This window comes from Zalophus californianus, chromosome 2, assembly GCF_009762305.2.
Source record: "Zalophus californianus isolate mZalCal1 chromosome 2, mZalCal1.pri.v2, whole genome shotgun sequence".
NCBI classification, from domain to species: Eukaryota; Metazoa; Chordata; class Mammalia; order Carnivora; family Otariidae; genus Zalophus; species Zalophus californianus.
Genome location: NC_045596.1, coordinates 39,704,349 through 39,723,873, shown reverse-complemented (window position 1 = coordinate 39,723,873; position 19,525 = coordinate 39,704,349). Strand labels below are relative to the sequence as shown.

Sequence of the window (19,525 nt, the reverse complement as noted above, 5' to 3'; positions counted from 1 at the left end):
TTCCTTAGGCCAATGCCAGCCAAAGGAGAGGAAGACTGTGAGCTGTCAGCAACCAATACTCTTGGCTGGTGGGGAATGAGTGCCAGAGTTCTGTGCATTACTGCATCCAGACAGCACGTTTCTTGCACTGTTCAGGTCCACTTTCTTCATATAGAAAATTCACCCTATGTGGGAATATACCTCCTCCAGGAGTCTTGATTTTTTTTCCTGGGGAAGCTTATACAAGGAAGGTTAATGGGATAAACCTAGGTCCCTGACAGCTGCAGCTGGTCTTGAGGCTTTAACTGAAATAGCTTACGCCCTCCTTTCCTACTCATTCTAGAATCCTGTCGCCTCTGGTCAGCACTTCTGCTGCTCTAGATGATTTGCTTCATGGGATGAATGACGCAGACTCTTGTCCCTAAAGGATTTGGGCCCCTGGACACCATGCCCTTCTTGACTTATAGCTGCTGTATTTGTCCATTTACCACTAAAGCCGGGCTGGAGAACACCAAACACACCAGAGCAGATCACCTAGGTGCCAAATATACCTGCCCCCCAACTGTATAACAGCAACACTATCTAGTTGTGATGAAAGAAGTCAGTTACTTTTGCCAGTATGGTGACTCCCCTTCTTGCCTATTGGTTTTTTGGCACGAGGGGCCCAAAGCAACTGGGGAGTCATAGCTTAATGTTTAATGGGACACTAACTGTGTTGCCTGGAACACACATGATCCATCTGGAAACCTCTAGATCCACAGACCATGAAATTGTGGGGATGAGAAGGACACATTCCCTATGTGAGTCACTCCTACTGAAACTCCTTGGTTCCCAGACCCATACATGGTCATTTCCTTTTCCACACAAAGTGGATGATGGTGCGCTGCTTGAAGCTGTGCCATTGGTAAGATTAACTTTACCATAATCTTTTAGGGTCACCTCTAAGTAGGGCTATAGTGTAGACACAGCCCATTTTGACTTGCATCCCGATGTCAGGCTGACCCATTCAGAGACCATGCTCCATCAACTGCTCCTGTGAGACCCCCACATATGGCCATGGTGGAGAGTTGAGGAATAGGTGCTGATACAACAGTGATAGATGACATGGGGGGAGGGTACTGTGCCACATGCTTCATCTTGTGGCCATCAAGTGGCACATCTTGATCCCAGATATACCCCTTCATCATGTGCTGGATTGCTGTACAACCTTATAACTTGTTCACTCTGACAGAATCCAGCTTATAGTCAATAGTCATTTTCTGTCCCATGGCTAGTTAATCCTCTTTCAAGGGCCTATTACATGATGCCATTGATATAGTGGACCAATGTGACATTCCTCAGAATGTCCAGATGGTCCAGGTCCCTCTAGGCTGTGTCATGACATTGAGCAGGAGAGACAACATAGCCCTGGAAAAGACTATAAATGTGTGCTGCTTTCCATCTCATAACTATTTCTGATCCAATTCCCTGACAGTGATAAAAAAATCACACGCTCACCATGACTGACCCAGGACATTAGGTATATGGTCTAGATTGTCTGAGTGCATTGTTTTTCACATTTGCCAAAGCAGCTGCAATTGAGGCTACTCTGTGGTTGATTTTGCAGTAGTCTGCTGCCAGCCACTGGTACCCATGTGGTTTTCATAGGGACCAGACATTGAATTAAATGGTGGTGGGAGGGAACCACCACCCCCGCACGCATGAGGTCTTTAAGGATTACATTTTGTTTCCTGTCCAGGATGCAGTATTGTTTTCAGGCAGCAGGTGGGGGGCAACTCGAGGGCTTCCACTTGGCCCTCCCCCATTATAGTCGCTCTTCCTCTACAAGTCAAGGCACTAGTAGGGATGAGGTTTCTACCAATGACCAAATATTATATTCCACTTTTACACTGAGGAACTGGAGAAATGACCCCAGTGGGGGGTCTTGAGACCCAGTGGAAGCCCCATAAATCATATATTGTCAGTGATTTCATTCTTCAGTCCCTGATTTCATTTCTGAGAACGTGGCTCAGGTTTAGAAACTCTTCGTGAGGTCGTGACTTTTTATTGGGTTAAGTTGCTCTCAATCTCCTGCTTATCCATTCCTGATCTGTTTTGACTGTATATGTTAAACAGTACCCTGACAAGCCAAAAGGTTGTGCATCTATCTAGGAATATGGTATTTTATTGACCTCATCCATAGCTCTCTGTGAGTTAAGTCCCCTGACCACCCATGCTCCCCTTAATGCTAATTACAGTTATTGGACCCATCTCTCTTCGGAGGAGTAAACGCTGTCGCTGATCTCTTATTCCCAGGTTCTGTCATCCCTATGGCTCTCGGAGAACCCGGTTCTGTGCCCAGTTCAGCACCTCCCACTATCAGTCCTGGCTTCCAGAGGACAGTACCACTGTTTCTCATCGATGCCGGTGCCCCTCCCACCAGCACACGTCTTATCATTTTTGTGTCCTCTGAGCCCTCTGAGGGACTGTAATCAGTTGGTGGGCTGTCTTCCTTATTTGGAGTGTCCACTTCAGCATATCACTTCTCTGAGTCTTTCTGATACCTTCCTCCATGAGCCATCACCTTTTCTGAGCTTCTGGAAGCCACCCAAACAGTGTGTCAGCACCATTTCCTAGGATCTGTGCTAAGGTGTTAAAACCTGTATCACAAGGGTGTGCTCTCATAGCAATAAATTCTCCCTCATCCAGTTTTATGTTCCATTCCCCTTTGTACATGACAACCTTAGGTTCCAAGCCCCACCTCCTTATCCATTCTGTTTCCCATTTCTCCTCAATAGCAGCATTCCACTTCTGCTAGGCTATCCATGTACAGACTAAATTCATTTGTACATTGGCCCCTGAAAATTTTCTTCCCATTAACATCCTCACGCTTCTTCTCAACTTCTCCAACTCTTACCTATACTTTGAGGCCTAGACCTATCTCCCTCCCTTTAACAACCTCTCTGACTACCCTCCTGGTAGTCAGATGCCTGTTCATTCATGTCTGAATAATAAACTTTCCCAAGACATTTGAGCCAACAATGGCAGCCTATTTTGACCTTAGGTCTGCCTGACTCCAGAATCCATTCTTCAGCTGATAGAGAGCCAGCTGTACAAAGAGGCCTCTAATCACATAGTCTCCACTCCAGAGGAAATAGCATATAGAAAAAGGTGATCTCAAATCCAGTAAATGATTCTAAGAATTAGGATTCCACTGTGTGGAGCTTTTTGACTACTCATAAAAAATTGCTGCATTCAGGATTACCCCCCTAAAGAAAATTGATAGCATTTTCTTGAAATTCTCAAAGCTCTTAATAAGAGATAAGTGATACCAAGAAGCTTAATTTTAAATAATAATTTTTTTTTTGGACATGGAGACTTTGAAATTATACCCTTGGGGGCTGTTGTTTCCTAAATTTCTCTTGTTGGGTTTATGCCTTTATCGACCTCCATTTCCTTCAATTTTCCACATGCTCTAACCCAGGAATTTTTCCTTGTTTGTTTTATTATCTGGGTGCATGTCCGTTTTTGTAGAACTCTCCATTAGAAGACCAGATTTCTGGTCCCTGAGCATGGGGGCAGGTCTCTGAACGCAAGGCCCAGAATTCTTGCTTGAGAGAGAAGAAAGTAAATAAGAATGGAAGTCAGAATGTAATTTGATTATGTGACTTAGATATTATTTCTTCTTTAGAGAACCAAAAGAAAAAAAGAAAAAGAAAAAAGAAAAGAAGAGGTAAGTTTGACTTTGACATGAGTGATTCCAGATTTTTTGGCCCATAAAATTTTCATATCTTGTTAGTAAATACATCTCTCACTTTTCAGCAAATCAGGTGATAAAAATGAAAATAAAAAGGACTCAGAGAAGAAAAAGAAGAAAGAAAAGGAAAAAGAGAAGAAAAAGAAAGAGGAGAAAGGCAAAGATAAGAAAGAAGAGTAAGTGGCCTTGAAATTAGGAACGAATTTATAGTGGATTTTGGATGTAGGGTTATTTCCTGAAAGTTTATAGTTATGGAACCCTGTGTAAAAGATGAAATAAATTATTATAAAATGTGAATCAAATTTTTTTCTAGTTTCCTTAAAATGAGCAGTGGTAGCTTTATTCTTAGTTTTCTCATCAAGAATTTTCAATGTTATGGTTAATTATCTTCTTCGAGCTCTGGTTAAGATAAATTTACCATTGGGAGATATTTGGGTTTCAAGAAAATTGGGTTCCTTGGGTCTTAACATTAATCTTTTTAAGTTGAAATAAATATTTAATACTTTTATTAACATCTCTGAGTCATGAATACTGTATGGCAAATACTCCAAAAGTAAGCAAATTTCCTTGCGAAACCCATGCTTAATTTTGAGAGCAGTACAAATGCTTATCAAAATACCAGCCATTTGAAAGATCCTTTTGTTTTAAAGATTTTATTTATTTATTTGACACAGAGAGAGAGACAGCATACGCAGGGGGAGCAGCAGAGGGAGAGGGAGAAGCAGGCTATCCGCTGAGCAGGGAGCCCGAAGTGGGGCTCTATCCCAGGACCCTGAGGTCATGACCTGAGCTGAAGGCAGATGCTTACCCAACTGAGCCATGCAGGTGCCCCTGAAAGATCCTTTTTAAACAAACATTTGAGGGCTAGAATTTCACGAGGGTAAGGCTGAGTGATATTTTCAAAGCTATCTTTTTACTAAAGGGAAAATTGTTTTCTAAACTTAAAGAAAACTCTTTACCAGATAGTATTCACTTATTTGTGCCTGCTGGAAAGCTGTTGAGGTTTTTACAAAGGGAAAAGTCCTTAATAATATGGGCTTGGGTGCCCGGCTGGCTCAGTCAGTAAAACATGTGACTTTTGATCTTGGGGTTATAAGTTCAAGCCCCATGTTGGGTGTAGAGATTACTTAAAAATAAATCTTAAAAAAAACCCCTAAAAAACCTCACCACCACCACCACGACCACCACCACCACCACCACCAAAAAAACCCAAAAAAACCTAATGTAGGTTGATACTAGAAAATTTTTAAAATTTTCCATTTGACCATATATTTCCTTCCTCCCTCCCTCTCTCCTTTCCTTCCTTCCCTCCTCCTTCCTCCCTCCCTCCCTTCTTTTCTTTCCTTTCCTCCCTCCCTTCCTCCCTCCCTCCCTCCATTCCTCCCTCCTTCCTTCCTTCCCTCCTTCCTTCCTTCCCTCCTTCCTTCCTCCCTCCCTCCCTCCCTCCCTCCCTCCCTCCCTCCCTTCCCTCCTCCATTCCTCCCTCCCTCCCTCCCTCCCTCCCTTCCTCCCTTCCTCCCTTCCTCCCTTCCTTCCTTGCCTCTGCCCTCTGTTGCCTCTTCATCCTTCAGAGATGCTTATGAACAAAGATTTTTTATTAGATTGTGTTATATTCTTCTTTCCATACAGGTGAGAATGAAGCCATGAGTTCCCTCTCACAGCATAGTTCCTGATTGTTCTGTTACCTGGTAGGGGAGGGGCAACACCCCATTCTCTCACCCCGTAACCTACCAAAGAGGTCAATGGACTATTCCAGAGTTTAGCATGATCTGTGCCACTATTCCTTTTCAGTGGCTAGATTGGTAGAAATGTCCACAACATCACAGTAAAACAAGGGCTTTAAAAAAAAAAAATCTAACGTAAGGTTTAATGTAAGACTAGTACTTTAACGATCTATCCAGTCCTCACTAAGCAATTTCTTATGTCTACCACACTCATGCCAAGCTAGTTTTCTCCTTGTGGAGTGAGTTTCTCCAGCTTACTTCTGTTTCATTAATTGTGGGTGATGGACAGAACCGTATTTGATATGTGAAATAAAAATGTCCTTGTTTCTTGGCAACCTCCCACTTTATTTCTAATTGCTGCTAGGGAGAAGAAAGAAGTCACGGTTATTGATCCCTCAGGAAACATGTATTACAACTGGCTGTTTTGCATCACTTTACCTGTTATGTACAACTGGACTATGATTATTGCAAGGTATCTATATATTTTTGTGGATCTTGACCTGCTTCTAGTTTCTAAGTCACCTGACTTAACAGTTTTGTCAAGGGCTCTTCGGGACATACCTCTTTTCTCCACCACAGGTTGTAAAGAGAGGTTACATTATTCTCAATGTGTTTTCCTAAATCAGGAGTAGGTGCTTTGGTTCCCAATATACCTAGAAATCCAGTACTGGGATGGGGAGTAGGGGGATGTTTTTAAACTTTTGATTGCTGAACTATTTAATTAGAATTTTGGGAGAAACTTTGTTATTTTATTTTTTTATTTTTTGGACTCTAAGAAAAAAATGTTGCCAAGAGTGGAGAAAGATCAAAGATTTAGGTCGTTTTAGAGCAAGATGTGTTTCCCAAGCGGTTTCTATGGTTCTCTGTCTTTTAGACAGTAAACATCTCAGACATGCAGAACTAAGCGCAATTCCTTGAAGCATTTTGGGTACAGATAGTCAATAAGAACTTGGTTATCAATGTGTATAACCCAATGTCTTTTGACATTAGCTTGAGGCCATTTATTTTTATTTGATGTCTTCACAATGTGAACTAGTATAACAAAGAATGCTGGAATTCAGAAGCAGGAGAAAACTAAATCTGACCGCTTAGATTCAGAAAAGCCATGGTTGATTAAATGGACTCTATGGACTCTAAGGACCCTCTTAGTCTTAGTGCCTTAGATCTCTCATCATGATAAAACTTATGCAGAGAGGACACTTACTTAAACTCGCCCCCATTTCATTTTAATTACACAAGTTTTTCTTTTACAGAGCATGTTTTGATGAACTTCAGTCTGATTACCTAGAATGGTGGCTCATTTTTGATTACCTATCAGACATAATCTATCTTCTTGATATGTTCGTACGAATAAGGACAGGTAAATATGTTCAGCTTTGGATACTTTGTAATTTTGTGCTTTTATCTCTATAGTATAATTTGAAATTTTATAATTCAAGTATTCTTCAAAATAAACTCACAAAAATCTATTTTAGAGGAAAAGGCACTGTTGAGAGCAAGAGTACCATATGCCTACCCACAAGCTTAGGTCACTACAACCGATTCACTTTATTAAGCAACCTTTGAATGTGGATTGGTAGCTTTCTCCCATTACCTTGTCCATTGGGTTAGTGCCATGTGAGAGGAATAAAGAGAACAGAAATATTCTGCCAGCTCTGTGATGAAAGGGTAATTGCTACCTACAGAGAGATACCATGAAGAGGCATGGGGGGATATCACTGTGTCCAGCAGAGCTGGACAAAGAGTACACAAATCTTTAATTCAACTTTGTGGTCATGGTGAGGCATTGTTGACCAGGGGGCAGGATCTGATAGCTTTCCCTTAAGTATTCTTTTTTTTTTTAAAAGATTTTGTTTATTTATTCATGAGAGACAGAGAGACAGAGAGAGAGAGAGAGAGAGGCAGAGGGAGAAGCAGACTCCCCACTGAGCAGGGAGCCCGATGCGGGACTTGATCCCAGGACCCTGGGATCATGACCTGAGCCGAAGGCAGATGCTTAACCATCTGAGCCACCCAGGTGCCCCCCCTTAAGTATTCTTGTTAAGTAGATAAGCTTATTGTTTCTACACTGCGCTCTGTGTGCAAAGGTAACCGCTGTAAAGAGAAGAGCATTAAAGAATCATTATGTAAAATAGGGACATGCTCTGAATATCTGTGTGCTGGAGCAATGCTCCCATTGTTGTGACCTACTCACAGCTCTGGGAGCTGGTATAGGTAGAGGAACACGTTCTTTCCCCAGTGAAATGTATCAGAATGCTGAAATTCAAGGCCCACAGTGGCAACATAGGAGAAGGGAAGATCCCAGCTGACTAAGGAAGTCTGGGGGACAAAAAGGAGAGAGAAAACGAACCTCTGAAGGACATTTATTCTTCACATTGAAGGGACAAGGCAAGAATACACATAAAAGGCAGTAAGGCAGGTACCCAAACTTCAAGGGTGGGGCTGGGGTTCTGACAAGAGAGTGGCGTGAGGCGTTAGGTACAGTGCCAGGGTGTTTAGAGAAATTTCCAAGAACACTGTTCATATAAGGAATGGCTTTACCTGGGTAGAGAACTGGATCTAGAGAGATTGGTAGATATACAATGTATGAGTACATTGCATATAAGCTCTCACTTTTTGCACTGACAAAATTTTATTTTTTATTTCTTCAAAAGATTATTTCCCATAGCCATATGTTGATCAGTACTCATATTTTATTATATTGTTAAAAGCATGTTTATTGGAAATGAACTATTTTTTAAAAAATATTTATTTATTTATTTATTTATTTATTTATTTATTTATTTATTTATTTGAGAGAGAGAGAGAGAGAGAGAGAGAGAGAGAGAGAGAACAAGTGAGGGAAGGGACAGAGGGAGAGAATCTTCAAGCAGATCCCCCACTGAGCGTAGAGCCTGATGCGGGACTCAATGAGGGGCTCGATCTCATGACCCATGAGATCATGACCCATGAAATCATGACCTGGGCCGAATCCAAGAGTCGGCTGCTTAACCGACTGAGCCACCCAGGTGCCCCTATTGGAAGTGAACTCTTGTTTTGGACTCAGTGAAGTTCATTGAGGGTTATTTTAGAAAAATTCATAATGGCATAAAAATGAAAAAACATTAAATTGTGTTTTCTTTTTTTCTATTTTAGGTTACTTAGAACAAGGACTGCTGGTGAAGGAAGAAACTAAACTCATAGAGAAATATAAATCAAACTTGCAATTTAAACTTGATTTTCTATCAGTGATACCCACTGATCTGCTGTATTTTAAGCTGGGGTGGAACTATCCAGAAATTAGATTAAACAGACTGTTAAGGATCTCTCGAATGTTCGAGTTCTTCCAGAGAACAGAAACAAGAACAAACTACCCAAACATCTTCAGGATTTCTAACCTTGTTATGTATATTGTCATCATTATCCACTGGAATGCATGTGTGTACTTCTCTATTTCCAAAGCTGTTGGATTCGGAAATGATACATGGGTGTATCCTGATGTTAATGATCCTGAATTTGGCCGTTTGGCTAGAAAATACGTATACAGCCTTTACTGGTCTACACTGACTTTGACCACAATTGGTGAAACACCGCCTCCTGTGAGGGATTCTGAGTATGTCTTTGTGGTGGTTGATTTCTTAATTGGAGTGTTAATTTTTGCTACCATCGTTGGTAACATAGGTTCTATGATTTCCAACATGAATGCTGCCAGAGCCGAATTTCAAGCAAGAATCGATGCGATCAAGCAATATATGCGTTTTCGAAATGTAAGCAAAGATATGGAAAAGAGAGTTATCAAATGGTTCGACTATCTGTGGACCAACAAAAAAACAGTTGATGAGAAAGAAGTCCTGAAGTATCTCCCTGATAAGCTGAGAGCAGAGATTGCCATCAACGTTCACTTAGACACTTTAAAAAAAGTGCGTATTTTTGCGGACTGTGAAGCTGGTCTTTTGGTGGAGTTGGTCTTGAAATTGCAACCCCAAGTCTACAGTCCTGGAGATTACATTTGCAAGAAAGGGGATATCGGACGAGAGATGTACATCATCAAGGAAGGCAGACTCGCCGTGGTGGCAGATGACGGAATCACTCAGTTTGTGGTGTTGAGTGATGGCAGCTACTTTGGTGAGATCAGTATCCTTAACATTAAAGGTAGCAAAGCTGGCAATCGAAGAACAGCCAATATTAAAAGTATTGGCTACTCAGATCTGTTCTGTCTCTCCAAAGATGACCTCATGGAAGCTCTCACTGAGTATCCAGATGCCAAAACTATGCTAGAAGAGAAGGGAAAGCAAATCTTGATGAAAGATGGTCTACTGGATTTAAATATCGCAAATGCTGGAAGTGATCCTAAAGATCTCGAAGAGAAGGTCACCCGAATGGAGGGGTCAGTAGACCTCTTGCAAACAAGGTTTGCTCGGATCCTGGCTGAGTATGAGTCAATGCAGCAGAAACTGAAGCAAAGACTAACCAAAGTTGAGAGATTTCTGAAACCACTTACTGACACAGAATTTTCAGCTCTTGAAGGATCTGGAGTTGAAAGTGGGCTCCTGGACTCCACACAGGACTGAAAAGCTGGTCATTAAGAAGGACGTGCCTCATGATCCTTTTGGTGATGTGATTAGGCAACTCTAAATTGGAAGAAGAGGAAGATTCAGCTGGGGGACTTTTTCCATAAGCAGAGTGTGCTTGGGTGTAGGGCACAAGGCCCACACACTCACTTGTGAGGTACTGTGATTAAAGGATCATCGTCCTTAGGATTTTTTCAGAATGGATAATGTGCAAAGATATAGAATGATTAACTTGTCAGTATCTATATCTTCTGATTTTTTCATATATGCTCCTTTTATGTAATACTCTTTATAAAAGTGAACAAGTATCCCTCACTTTCAGGCATTTTACATTGTGGAGGAGCAACTGGGAATTACCATGTACGTCATGTTCAGGATACCATTTTAAAAAGAATTAGAATGCAATAAAGTAAAGTAAGTCCTAAGACTATAGTGAATATTATTTATTTGATAATTTAGTAGGGAGTTTAGGATCTTTTAGACCTTTTTAGGGTCTTTTTAGGCTCTTTTAGGGTCATTTTAAGGACAATAATCATTGTAGTCTAGGACTTAGGAAGGGTGGTGAAGAGAAACTTCTCACGATGAAAGTGTGACAAATCAGACTTCACATATCTATGCTGATATATAAATATGTAACATTAAAAATCATAAAATGTAGGAATCTTTTAAAATGAATTTTTTTCTTTCCAGATTTTATTTAAATTCAAGTTAGTTAACATATAGTGTAGTATTAGTTTCAGGGGTAGAATTTAGTGATTCATCACTTGCATGTAACACTCAGCGCTCATTACAACAAGTACCCTCCTTAATGCCCATCACTATTTATCCCATCCCCCCACCCACCTCCCTGCCAGCAACCCTCAATTTGTACTTTTATAATAAGTTTTTCAGATTCTCTGATTATTAAGGCCTGATAGCAATGGCTACTATCTTCCTCATCTGACTGGTCAGCAATAAGAAAAGATATAAAAATAATCCCACTGCTGGATGATTAACAAAGGAAATTATTGTAATGTCTGGAAAGGAGAATGTGTAAGTTCTATGGATCAGCATGGGCATCATCAGGCAACTTCTTAGAAATTCAGAATCTCAGGCCCTACCCCACAACTACTGGATTAGAATCTGCTTTTTAGCAAGACCCCTGGGTGATTCATACCCACATTAAAGCTTGAGAAGCACCTAACTAGAGAACCAGGAAGGAGTTAATGGTATTGTTCTAGAAATTTCAGAAAAGGGAACTGTATGACAAGTGTGTGGTTGTGGAAGACATTGCTAATCAATCACACAGCTTTCTACTACTTAACCCAGATGTGGTTAAAAAAAAATTCTTAACAGAGATCACTGGAATTGATATAAAATTTCTGTCTCTGCCTATAATAATATGACTTAACATGACATCTTGTTAATTTGACATTTTGGATATTTCTGTGGACCTTGATCAGTGTATGTCTGTGGTAGAGTATATTCTGTTCTACCAATAGAATATTCATTGAACTGTACATGGTGTTTGCAGTCTCGTGTTGGCATTTTACATTTTATCTCTTCCATATCAGCTAGCAGGTATTTCTTCACTACAGAGGAAGTGACTAGTTCTGGAGTGAGTGGGTTGTCATTAATATATAACATGGTTTCTGCCTGAGACAACTGCTCTTTTAACTCTCTTTTTCTTCTTCTTCTTCCTTCTCCTTCACACGCATTTTATTTTTTGTTCTGTTTGTTGCCTATTATAAACACCTCCAAGACACCGTGAAGAGGCTTGATCTGCTAAGGTAAGGATGAGTGAGAGTTATACACCTGGCTCAGGGCCTGGATCCCAAGGAGAACAGCCCCTGTCACAGCACCCAGGAGGGTGGGTACTTTGAGTCTGATTTCAGCTAGAGCCATCCAAGGGTTCTGATTTCATGAACTCTGACCCCCGGCTCTATGAGTCTTTCTGATGCTTTATATTGGACAGGTGGCAGATTCTTGATTCAAAGACTTGGAATCAGGAAGGCCTAGCCAACTCCTTTTCCATGACTCCTCCAGGTGGAGGCTCTGACAGGTGGTGGCGGGGTTCCAGTTGAGACCCCTGGAATGCAATGCAGAGGTTCACAACTGGGTTCTGGCTTCATATGGAAATCTTTTAAGGAAACAAGAAATATGGGGCTTTGGGGAGACTCATGGTAAGGATGCTGACCTGGGTACAGGTGAATGCCAAAGCAGGAAATTGCCTTTTAGTAATCCAAAAACCACCCATATTCCAGACTGATTCCAGACTCCAATTGGCTGTCTTAACATATTAAGATTAGGACAGGTTTGATATAAGTACAAGGGAGGGCTGGTTGAAATTTGAAGATCATTAGTAACTGCATCTGAGAGCAGATGAGAGAGAATTCTGGGACTCATTGATGGCAGATCAATGAGGGAGCAGAAACCCAATCAGCTAGTCTTGAAGGCGTGTCTGATAAGTGTTTACTCTGCACCCTCCCCCGCAACTCTGCTATAATGTAATGTTCTCATAGGAATAGATCCCTTCAGAGTTTTGCATGTATCTTAAAAAAAACCCCAACTTTTCCAACTTGAAATATGATGTGATTCAACTTCTTACCGTTAGGTGGCAATATTGGTCTATAATTACAACCTTCAAAGCTGGAAACTTACTTTTCTTCACAGAAATTATAGGTAGTAGTAAAATCGGAGCTCTTTGACAATAATGGGCGTTTTTTTTTTCCTAACATGAAGATTTCCAGAAGATTTTAGCATAGCACACTATATGCCAGTCTAAAACTAAAACCTGATCAAGGGGCGCTTGGGTGGCTCAGTCGGCTAAGTGTCTGCTTTCGGCTCAGGTCATGATCCCAGGCTCCTGGGATCGAGCCCTCCATCGGGCTCTTGCTCAGCGGGGAGCCTGCTTCTCTCTCTCCTTCTGCCTGCCGCTCCCCCTGCTTGTGTTCTCTCTGTGTCAAATATAAAATAAAATCTTTAAAAAAACACGATCAAATAAATTTAATATGCAAATTTGATGGATAAAGCAACAAGACAAATTGAAGCATTGTAGTATTTCTTAATTTCAGAGAGTTCAACAAAGCAATAATGACAGTTACATTACAGGCCTTTGACACTCTGTAAGATACGTATTAGAGATGAGCAAAAGAAAAAAAGGGAGCAAGCAGCATTTATGTTGAAATTCAGGTTATATTTTTATTAAATAAAAAAGAAGTTCATTGCTTTAAAAAGTTTGGCAACTACTGACCTGTTTTCACAGTGTTGGAAATATGCCTGGCTAAAACACCGTCAATTTAGGTAATATTCTTCCAAGACTACAGAAATGGTATTTTTGGATGTCTTCATTTATAGACTGTTCAGAATATAAAATACCAAACAGCAGGCTTATAGACTCAAAAGAAAAGCTTGCTATTCACTGGACTAGGTTATTTCTAGGTGAAGGGAGAAAGTGGGAAATGCATGGAAAGGAAACCAGAGAATATAGAAAACGCAAAAAGACTCCAGAGATCATCTAATTCACGCCTCCTCCTTTTACAAATACAGAAATGATGATCAGGCAACACTAAAACTGGCGAGGATATAGGAACTTGGAGTAAGAGTGGGAATTTTTACCACATGTTGGAGAGTCCTATGCTAATCATCTGCTAGAGCCAAGGTTGGGCTCATCTAAAACTCAGCAATTTCATTCACTACAGAAAATTGGGCACACATACAACAGGAGATATGTTGAAGAATGTTTATAATAGTAAAAAACTGGAAACAACTTAAATATCCATCAAGAGGAGGCCAATTACACAAAATTGGAATCTATTCATATAAGGGAGTACTGTAAAATGTTTGAATAATAACAGATAACACCTAGTGTTTAGTTTGTGCCGGGCACTGTACAAGGACTTTCTGAATGCATTTAATCCTCATGATAGCTTATAAGATAGGTTCCACTGCGTTTTCTGTTTAAAAGGGAGGCATAGAGAGTTTAGGTAATTTGCCGGAGGCTCATGGGAAGGAAGTGGTAAGCTGCTATTTGAACCCAGTGAGGCTTCAGGGTGCCTGCTCTTAACCTTGGCATTCCTGTTGACTTTGTATGCACACATCGCATCTTCTCTACAGAATTTACAAACATACAGCACAATCCTGAGTAGTGTTTATGGATCTGTACCTCTGAGGTGACAGTTTAATAACAGGCATCGGAATGATCGCAGGAATCAGAACAGTGCTTACACTTGTGGGGCTGGAGAGAGTGCGGTGTGAGGAGAGTGAGACATTCAGAGGACTTCCACTGTCTTTGCTGTTTCATATTTTTAAAAACAATCTGAAGGAAATAAGTCCCAATGTTAAGATCTGACAAACCTAGGTACAAATGTATGCAGCCTCTCTATAATTTTGGTATATATGCACTATTTCAAATGATGGGAAAAGAGGAGTAGAGGAGGTAAGCATAAATCCACACAGCTAGTTTAGCGACACAGCCTGGACTTTTGACCCTTGGTTCGGTGTTTACTTCACTAAAAGGTTGTACTTGATTGCTTTCTACACAGACCAAGCTGAGTGCTTTATGGGGTTCTAGTTGGTGATAACATGTCTGTTCTCTGTATGTTTTCACTTTAAACTGAGTAAATTCGAGACGATACTTTCTAGAATTACACTTCATGTCTGGCTCTTGGTTTCCTGATGAGTTAGAGGTGAAAGAATGCATTTTTCACCGATGCATTCCTTTGGGGTTCTGAAAATAGCAATTTACCACAAAATTACTCACTAGCCTGACAATGTTGGGTTTCTTGTCAGATCTCCAATTTCTCCTCCTTTTAGTTAGGTTCATTTTTGTTCTATCTAGGTTGAGCTTTAGCCAGTTGGACTTAGTCCAAGAAGCTACTTGGGTTAGTTCTTCAGATATCACTGAGCCTGTTTCCTGGGTTTGTCACAAAGATTCATGGTGCCCAGGAGCACGGTATTCTGGTGGCACCAAAATCCATGGTGTTCCATGATATCCTCCAGTGGCCTTGTTGCTTATTCTCGGCAGAAAGAGTGACCAGTGAGACACCCAGGACACAAGGGATGAACATTTGCCTACCATTACTAGGAGGCTCTAGAACAGGAATGCAATTTTTTCCCACCCATTTTTGAATGTAATAAGTTACTCCCCCTAGTTCCTTTGTTTGCAAAAACTACTGATAATTAATAGATCTACATTATAGGTATTTCTACTGCTCCATTCACATATAATTTCAAAATGCCCCCAAAACACAAAATATATAAAATTACCAAGAAAGCATGCCACAATAAAGTAACATGAAATATACTTCAGTTATATGTCTTTTATTTTTAGGTCTAAAATAATCGGGCATTTGAAACTCATTGATCAAAGACAGACAAGACTCTTTGGTGACAGAAAAGTGAGAGTTGTTTTTTACAGAGCTGAAATAATGACTATTTCCTCTCTTGTTAGAAATTCTTGATTAAGGGGCGTCTGGGTGGCTCAGTCGTTCAGCGTCTGCCTTTGGCTCAGGTCCTGGGATCGAGCCCCACTTTGGGCTCCCTGCTCCGCGGGAGGTCTGCTTCTCCCTCTCCCACTCCCCCTGCTTGTGTTCCCGCTCTCGCTGTGTCTCTCTCTGTCAAATAAATAAATAAAATCTTTAAGAAAAAAAGAGAAATTCTTGGTTAAAATATTGGTACTAAATCTCTGAATATAGTTTACCACCACAGACCTAGTATCATTTCTGTGTTTTACCTGAAGAGGGAGCCTGCTCTCCTGGCCTCTATGCCAAACCAGAAAGCCTTGCTTCTTTGTAGCTCAGAGAGGGCGGTCAAAAATAAATCACAAAGGATCTAAAAATACATAATATAGCTTAACCGTATTTCAAACACTTATCTGCAATCAAATATAGTATGCCAAAGGTACTGACAACGTGGATAGAGTGTTTGCTCCTGAGCCCAGTTAAGAGCGCTGTCTTCAGTTTATGCGATCTTCGAGAATAGGAAGCCATAACTAAATCATCTATTTGAGCTGTACGTAGATTGTGGACAAAAGGAAATCAGTAAATATCACTCATTTGAACTTTCAAAAATGTATCATAACAATGACGATGATTAATTAAATTATACATGACGTTTAGAACAAGATCACACAATAAACGGTAAGGGTACATAGACTCTCTACATCCTGACCCTGATGGGACCAGTTATACTTAACATGTTTAAATTTGATCTTAAAACCAATGGAAGAGCTTCAGTAGAGATAAGTTCCACTGGAGTACACTGGAGTCAAATACTTCAAATGATAAATTTTTAAATAATTGGCTTTAAGCAATCAAATGCAGTAAAGTCTCACATAAGGAGTTCTGTAGCCTGTAATGTTCCAGGGAGGAATTACCAAAAAAAAAAAAAAAAAAAAAAAAAAATCACAAAAAGGCTGGGTTTCTTTAGGAAGTTTTAGGAAATATCGTTTTCTTGCCTTTGTAGAAAATCATGAGGCAGCTGAACTTAGAAAATTGTATGCACTTCTGTTGAGCGATCCCTGAATATATTTTATTAGAGGTGGATGGGGTCTCAAGAATGAGTAAGAGCGTGACATGTGAATGAATGGAGGGGCAGGAGGGAATGTGGGACTCCAGCCCAGAAAGACCAAGCCTCAGAGAAATATGCTTAAAAAAACAGCAACAGTAACAACAAACACCACCTAGATGATTATTAAGAGCGTGGAGAGACTTAATATGGATGAATTCATCTACAAAGTGCTTTCAGAAGCTGATGATTCCCCAACCTGTCCCTGATGACTAAGAGAAAAGGAACATCTAGTCTCACTGTGGAAGGAGACCTTAAAGCTCATCGAGTCCTGAAGCCGAGGGTAAGATAAACAGAGTGATCCAGTAGCCTCTGATTTTCTTTACTGATTGGACTTTCCTGAGTGTTTGCTGCACTTGCCAGACACACAGCACATAACGTGGTACCAAAGCTCTGGGACGGCTATTCTCATTGGGGAGCCAATGATTCTTAGAAGTGAATTATTAAGCAGAGTTTTGAGGAAAAGAAAAAAAATATATTTCTGCGCAGAGAAAGGCCAGGTACAATAAAGAGGGTAACTGTTACTAGGGCAATCTGTTCAACCTTCCCTGATTATGACCATAATAAATGGCCCATATAAAATGCGTTTTGATGGCGATCCAGGAAACACGCAGCTGTAACCTTTCAGAAAAGAATATTTCCCCTTCAAACATGCAGTGTATTCGAGGACTTCTTCCATCTGTCCCATTTTAGTTCTTTTGAAAAAATGCTTGTTGCCAATTACTAAATTGATTTCATGATTAATTAATGGGCCATTACTGGCAGTTTGGGGGCAAAAAAAGCACTCTTCCAGAGAAGGTTAAGTAGGATTGCCTGGAAGAGGAATTCACTTTAAACTAGGCAGAGGTGAGGAGAATCATGTAATGGGGAAGGAGAGGGAAAAATACACAACAGTGGAGGTTCTGGAAGCCTCTTTATATAAAACATTAAGACAATAAATCCTCACAGTGCTGTCACTAGGAATGAAACATAGCTTATTTAGAGGGGTTGCCTGTTATTTCTTGAGACCATAATGTACGGATGAATTACCTTGTTGCCAGATGGTTCCATCATTTTTTTTTAAAGTGATATCTGAATGTCAAACTCATTTGCAGGAGCTTCTCTTCTAGTTTTTAGAAGATTTTCTTGCAACACATTCAGAGAAATAGTCTTTTCCTAGATCACAGATGAACGGCAAGGACGTTTTGCAAGGTGCCTCGAATCTACTCAGAAGTAGGATTTTCAGATTTTATTTTTCTCTTCAAGAGAACACAGTGGTTGTGGAAATGAATTCTCCTACTAACTTTAGGAGCATTAGGCGCTGTTTGGCACACTGTCACTCCATATTAGGAACTAACTAACATGTTTCTAGTATTGATGCAAACCTTGGAAAAGTAAACGCAACAGAATAATCCAATAACAAGCCTGGAAAGGATCTTCAGATGTTAACTATTGCTGAGCTCACCTGAGTAATATCTAACAGAATAATATCTAAGCACTTTCAAAGGCCTCAAGGAATTAAAATTTTATCATTTCTTTTAAGCTGATGATTTGATTCTCTGACAACCATCTCATTACCCTTGGAAAGTTTTTCAAATTTTTTTTAATGACTTTTGATTACAGATCTATATAAAATTTATTGAAGTGGAATTATCAACTTTCCTCCACAAAACTGGATAATTTGGGTATTGTAGTTTAGAAGTAGGTTCAGTTGCATGCAGAAGATAATCATGGCTTAGTGAAATTCAGGAACTGTGGTTTAAACACGATAGATCTATATTTACTTCTCATGCTCAAGTCCAGACACAGGCAGAACAGGGCTGCCATGACATTTTCCAAAGAAGTCCTCAGGGAAATTAGCTCCTCTCTGGCTGTTTCTACAGATCTGCCTTTCATTCCCTAGGTCTCCTCTCCCAAGATCACCTCATGGTGTGAGATGGCTAATCCACCTTCTGCCATCCCATTTGCACGTTAGGCACCAGGAAAGAGGACAGGAAGAAGGACATTGTGCTTCCCTTCAGGACACTTTCCACTTCCACTGACATCTCATCCACAAAAACTTAGTTGCGTGGTTACACCTAAGAGCGAGAAAGGCTGAAACAGCATAGTTTTTACTATGGGATATACAATATCATATACGTGATATATCCCATATAAAATATATGTAAAATAATTATATATAATACAAAATAATATAAACAATATATATTAGTATATAATGTTATATATGATATAACATTAAAGTCTAGCAGAAATGCCTATCTTCTTTCTTTAGCAATAGAACCCCTGAATTTATATATATCCCATGTATGGAATGCCTGCCTAGATAAATCCACTGTTTCTTGAGACCATTATATACTAATGACCTATCCTGCACCCAGCATTATCTTTTTTGTTTTTAAGATGATATCTAAATGTCAACTCTACTTTCAGGGGTTTCTCTTCTGGTTTTAGACAATCTTCTTTCAACATATTCGGAGAAATAGCGAACCTTTTGCTAGATCACAGACGGACAGCAACAACATTTTACAAGGTGTTTTGAGTTTGCTCAGAACTAGGATGTCTGCTAGACTTGAACTCTGGGCTGAGAGAAGGAAAAAATCTCTTGGTTCCTTGAGTGCTCCCCAAGGCTATAGCAGTCCCTCAGAGGACACAGCCAAGCTGAACACTGGGAGGGCTGGATCCCAGACCTGGAGGGCCTAGCCTCCAGAAGAGTCTCATGCCCCAAACAGTGCACTGGCACCCTGTTACACCCTAGGGCTTGCCACTCACTCCAGCATCAGGCATGGGAGCAAGCCTGAAGAATGTCTGAGGTAAGTCTGTTACAATGGACAAGCACTCCAAATACCTGTCTGAGAGATGACATTGTCCTCCGGTGCACAGGTCCCTAGACCTTCTCTTGTACTCAAGGACTTTGCTGTTACAATGATCTCCCCCTTCCCTTGCCCCCACATCGTGCTTTATCATCCCCCCCCCACCCTCTATGGATTGGTTGTCCCCTTCAATGTGCA

General features: G+C 40.5%; 1 protein-coding gene across 1 annotated transcript in view; it reads left to right on the top strand.

Annotated features, from left to right (window-relative positions):
* Positions 1 to 10,414, top strand: part of CNGA1 (cyclic nucleotide gated channel subunit alpha 1) — a 31,298-nt gene extending 20,884 nt beyond the window's left edge. Inside the window, exons 5-9 of the mRNA XM_027599894.2 lie at positions 3,650 to 3,691; positions 3,781 to 3,891; positions 5,804 to 5,911; positions 6,693 to 6,799; positions 8,575 to 10,414. Coding sequence (XP_027455695.2) covers positions 3,650 to 3,691; positions 3,781 to 3,891; positions 5,804 to 5,911; positions 6,693 to 6,799; positions 8,575 to 9,989 — 1,783 coding nt within the window. The 3' untranslated portion in view covers positions 9,990 to 10,414. The remainder of the gene's footprint in view (positions 1 to 3,649; positions 3,692 to 3,780; positions 3,892 to 5,803; positions 5,912 to 6,692; positions 6,800 to 8,574) is intronic.
* The last annotated feature ends 9,111 nt before the right edge of the window (positions 10,415 to 19,525 follow it).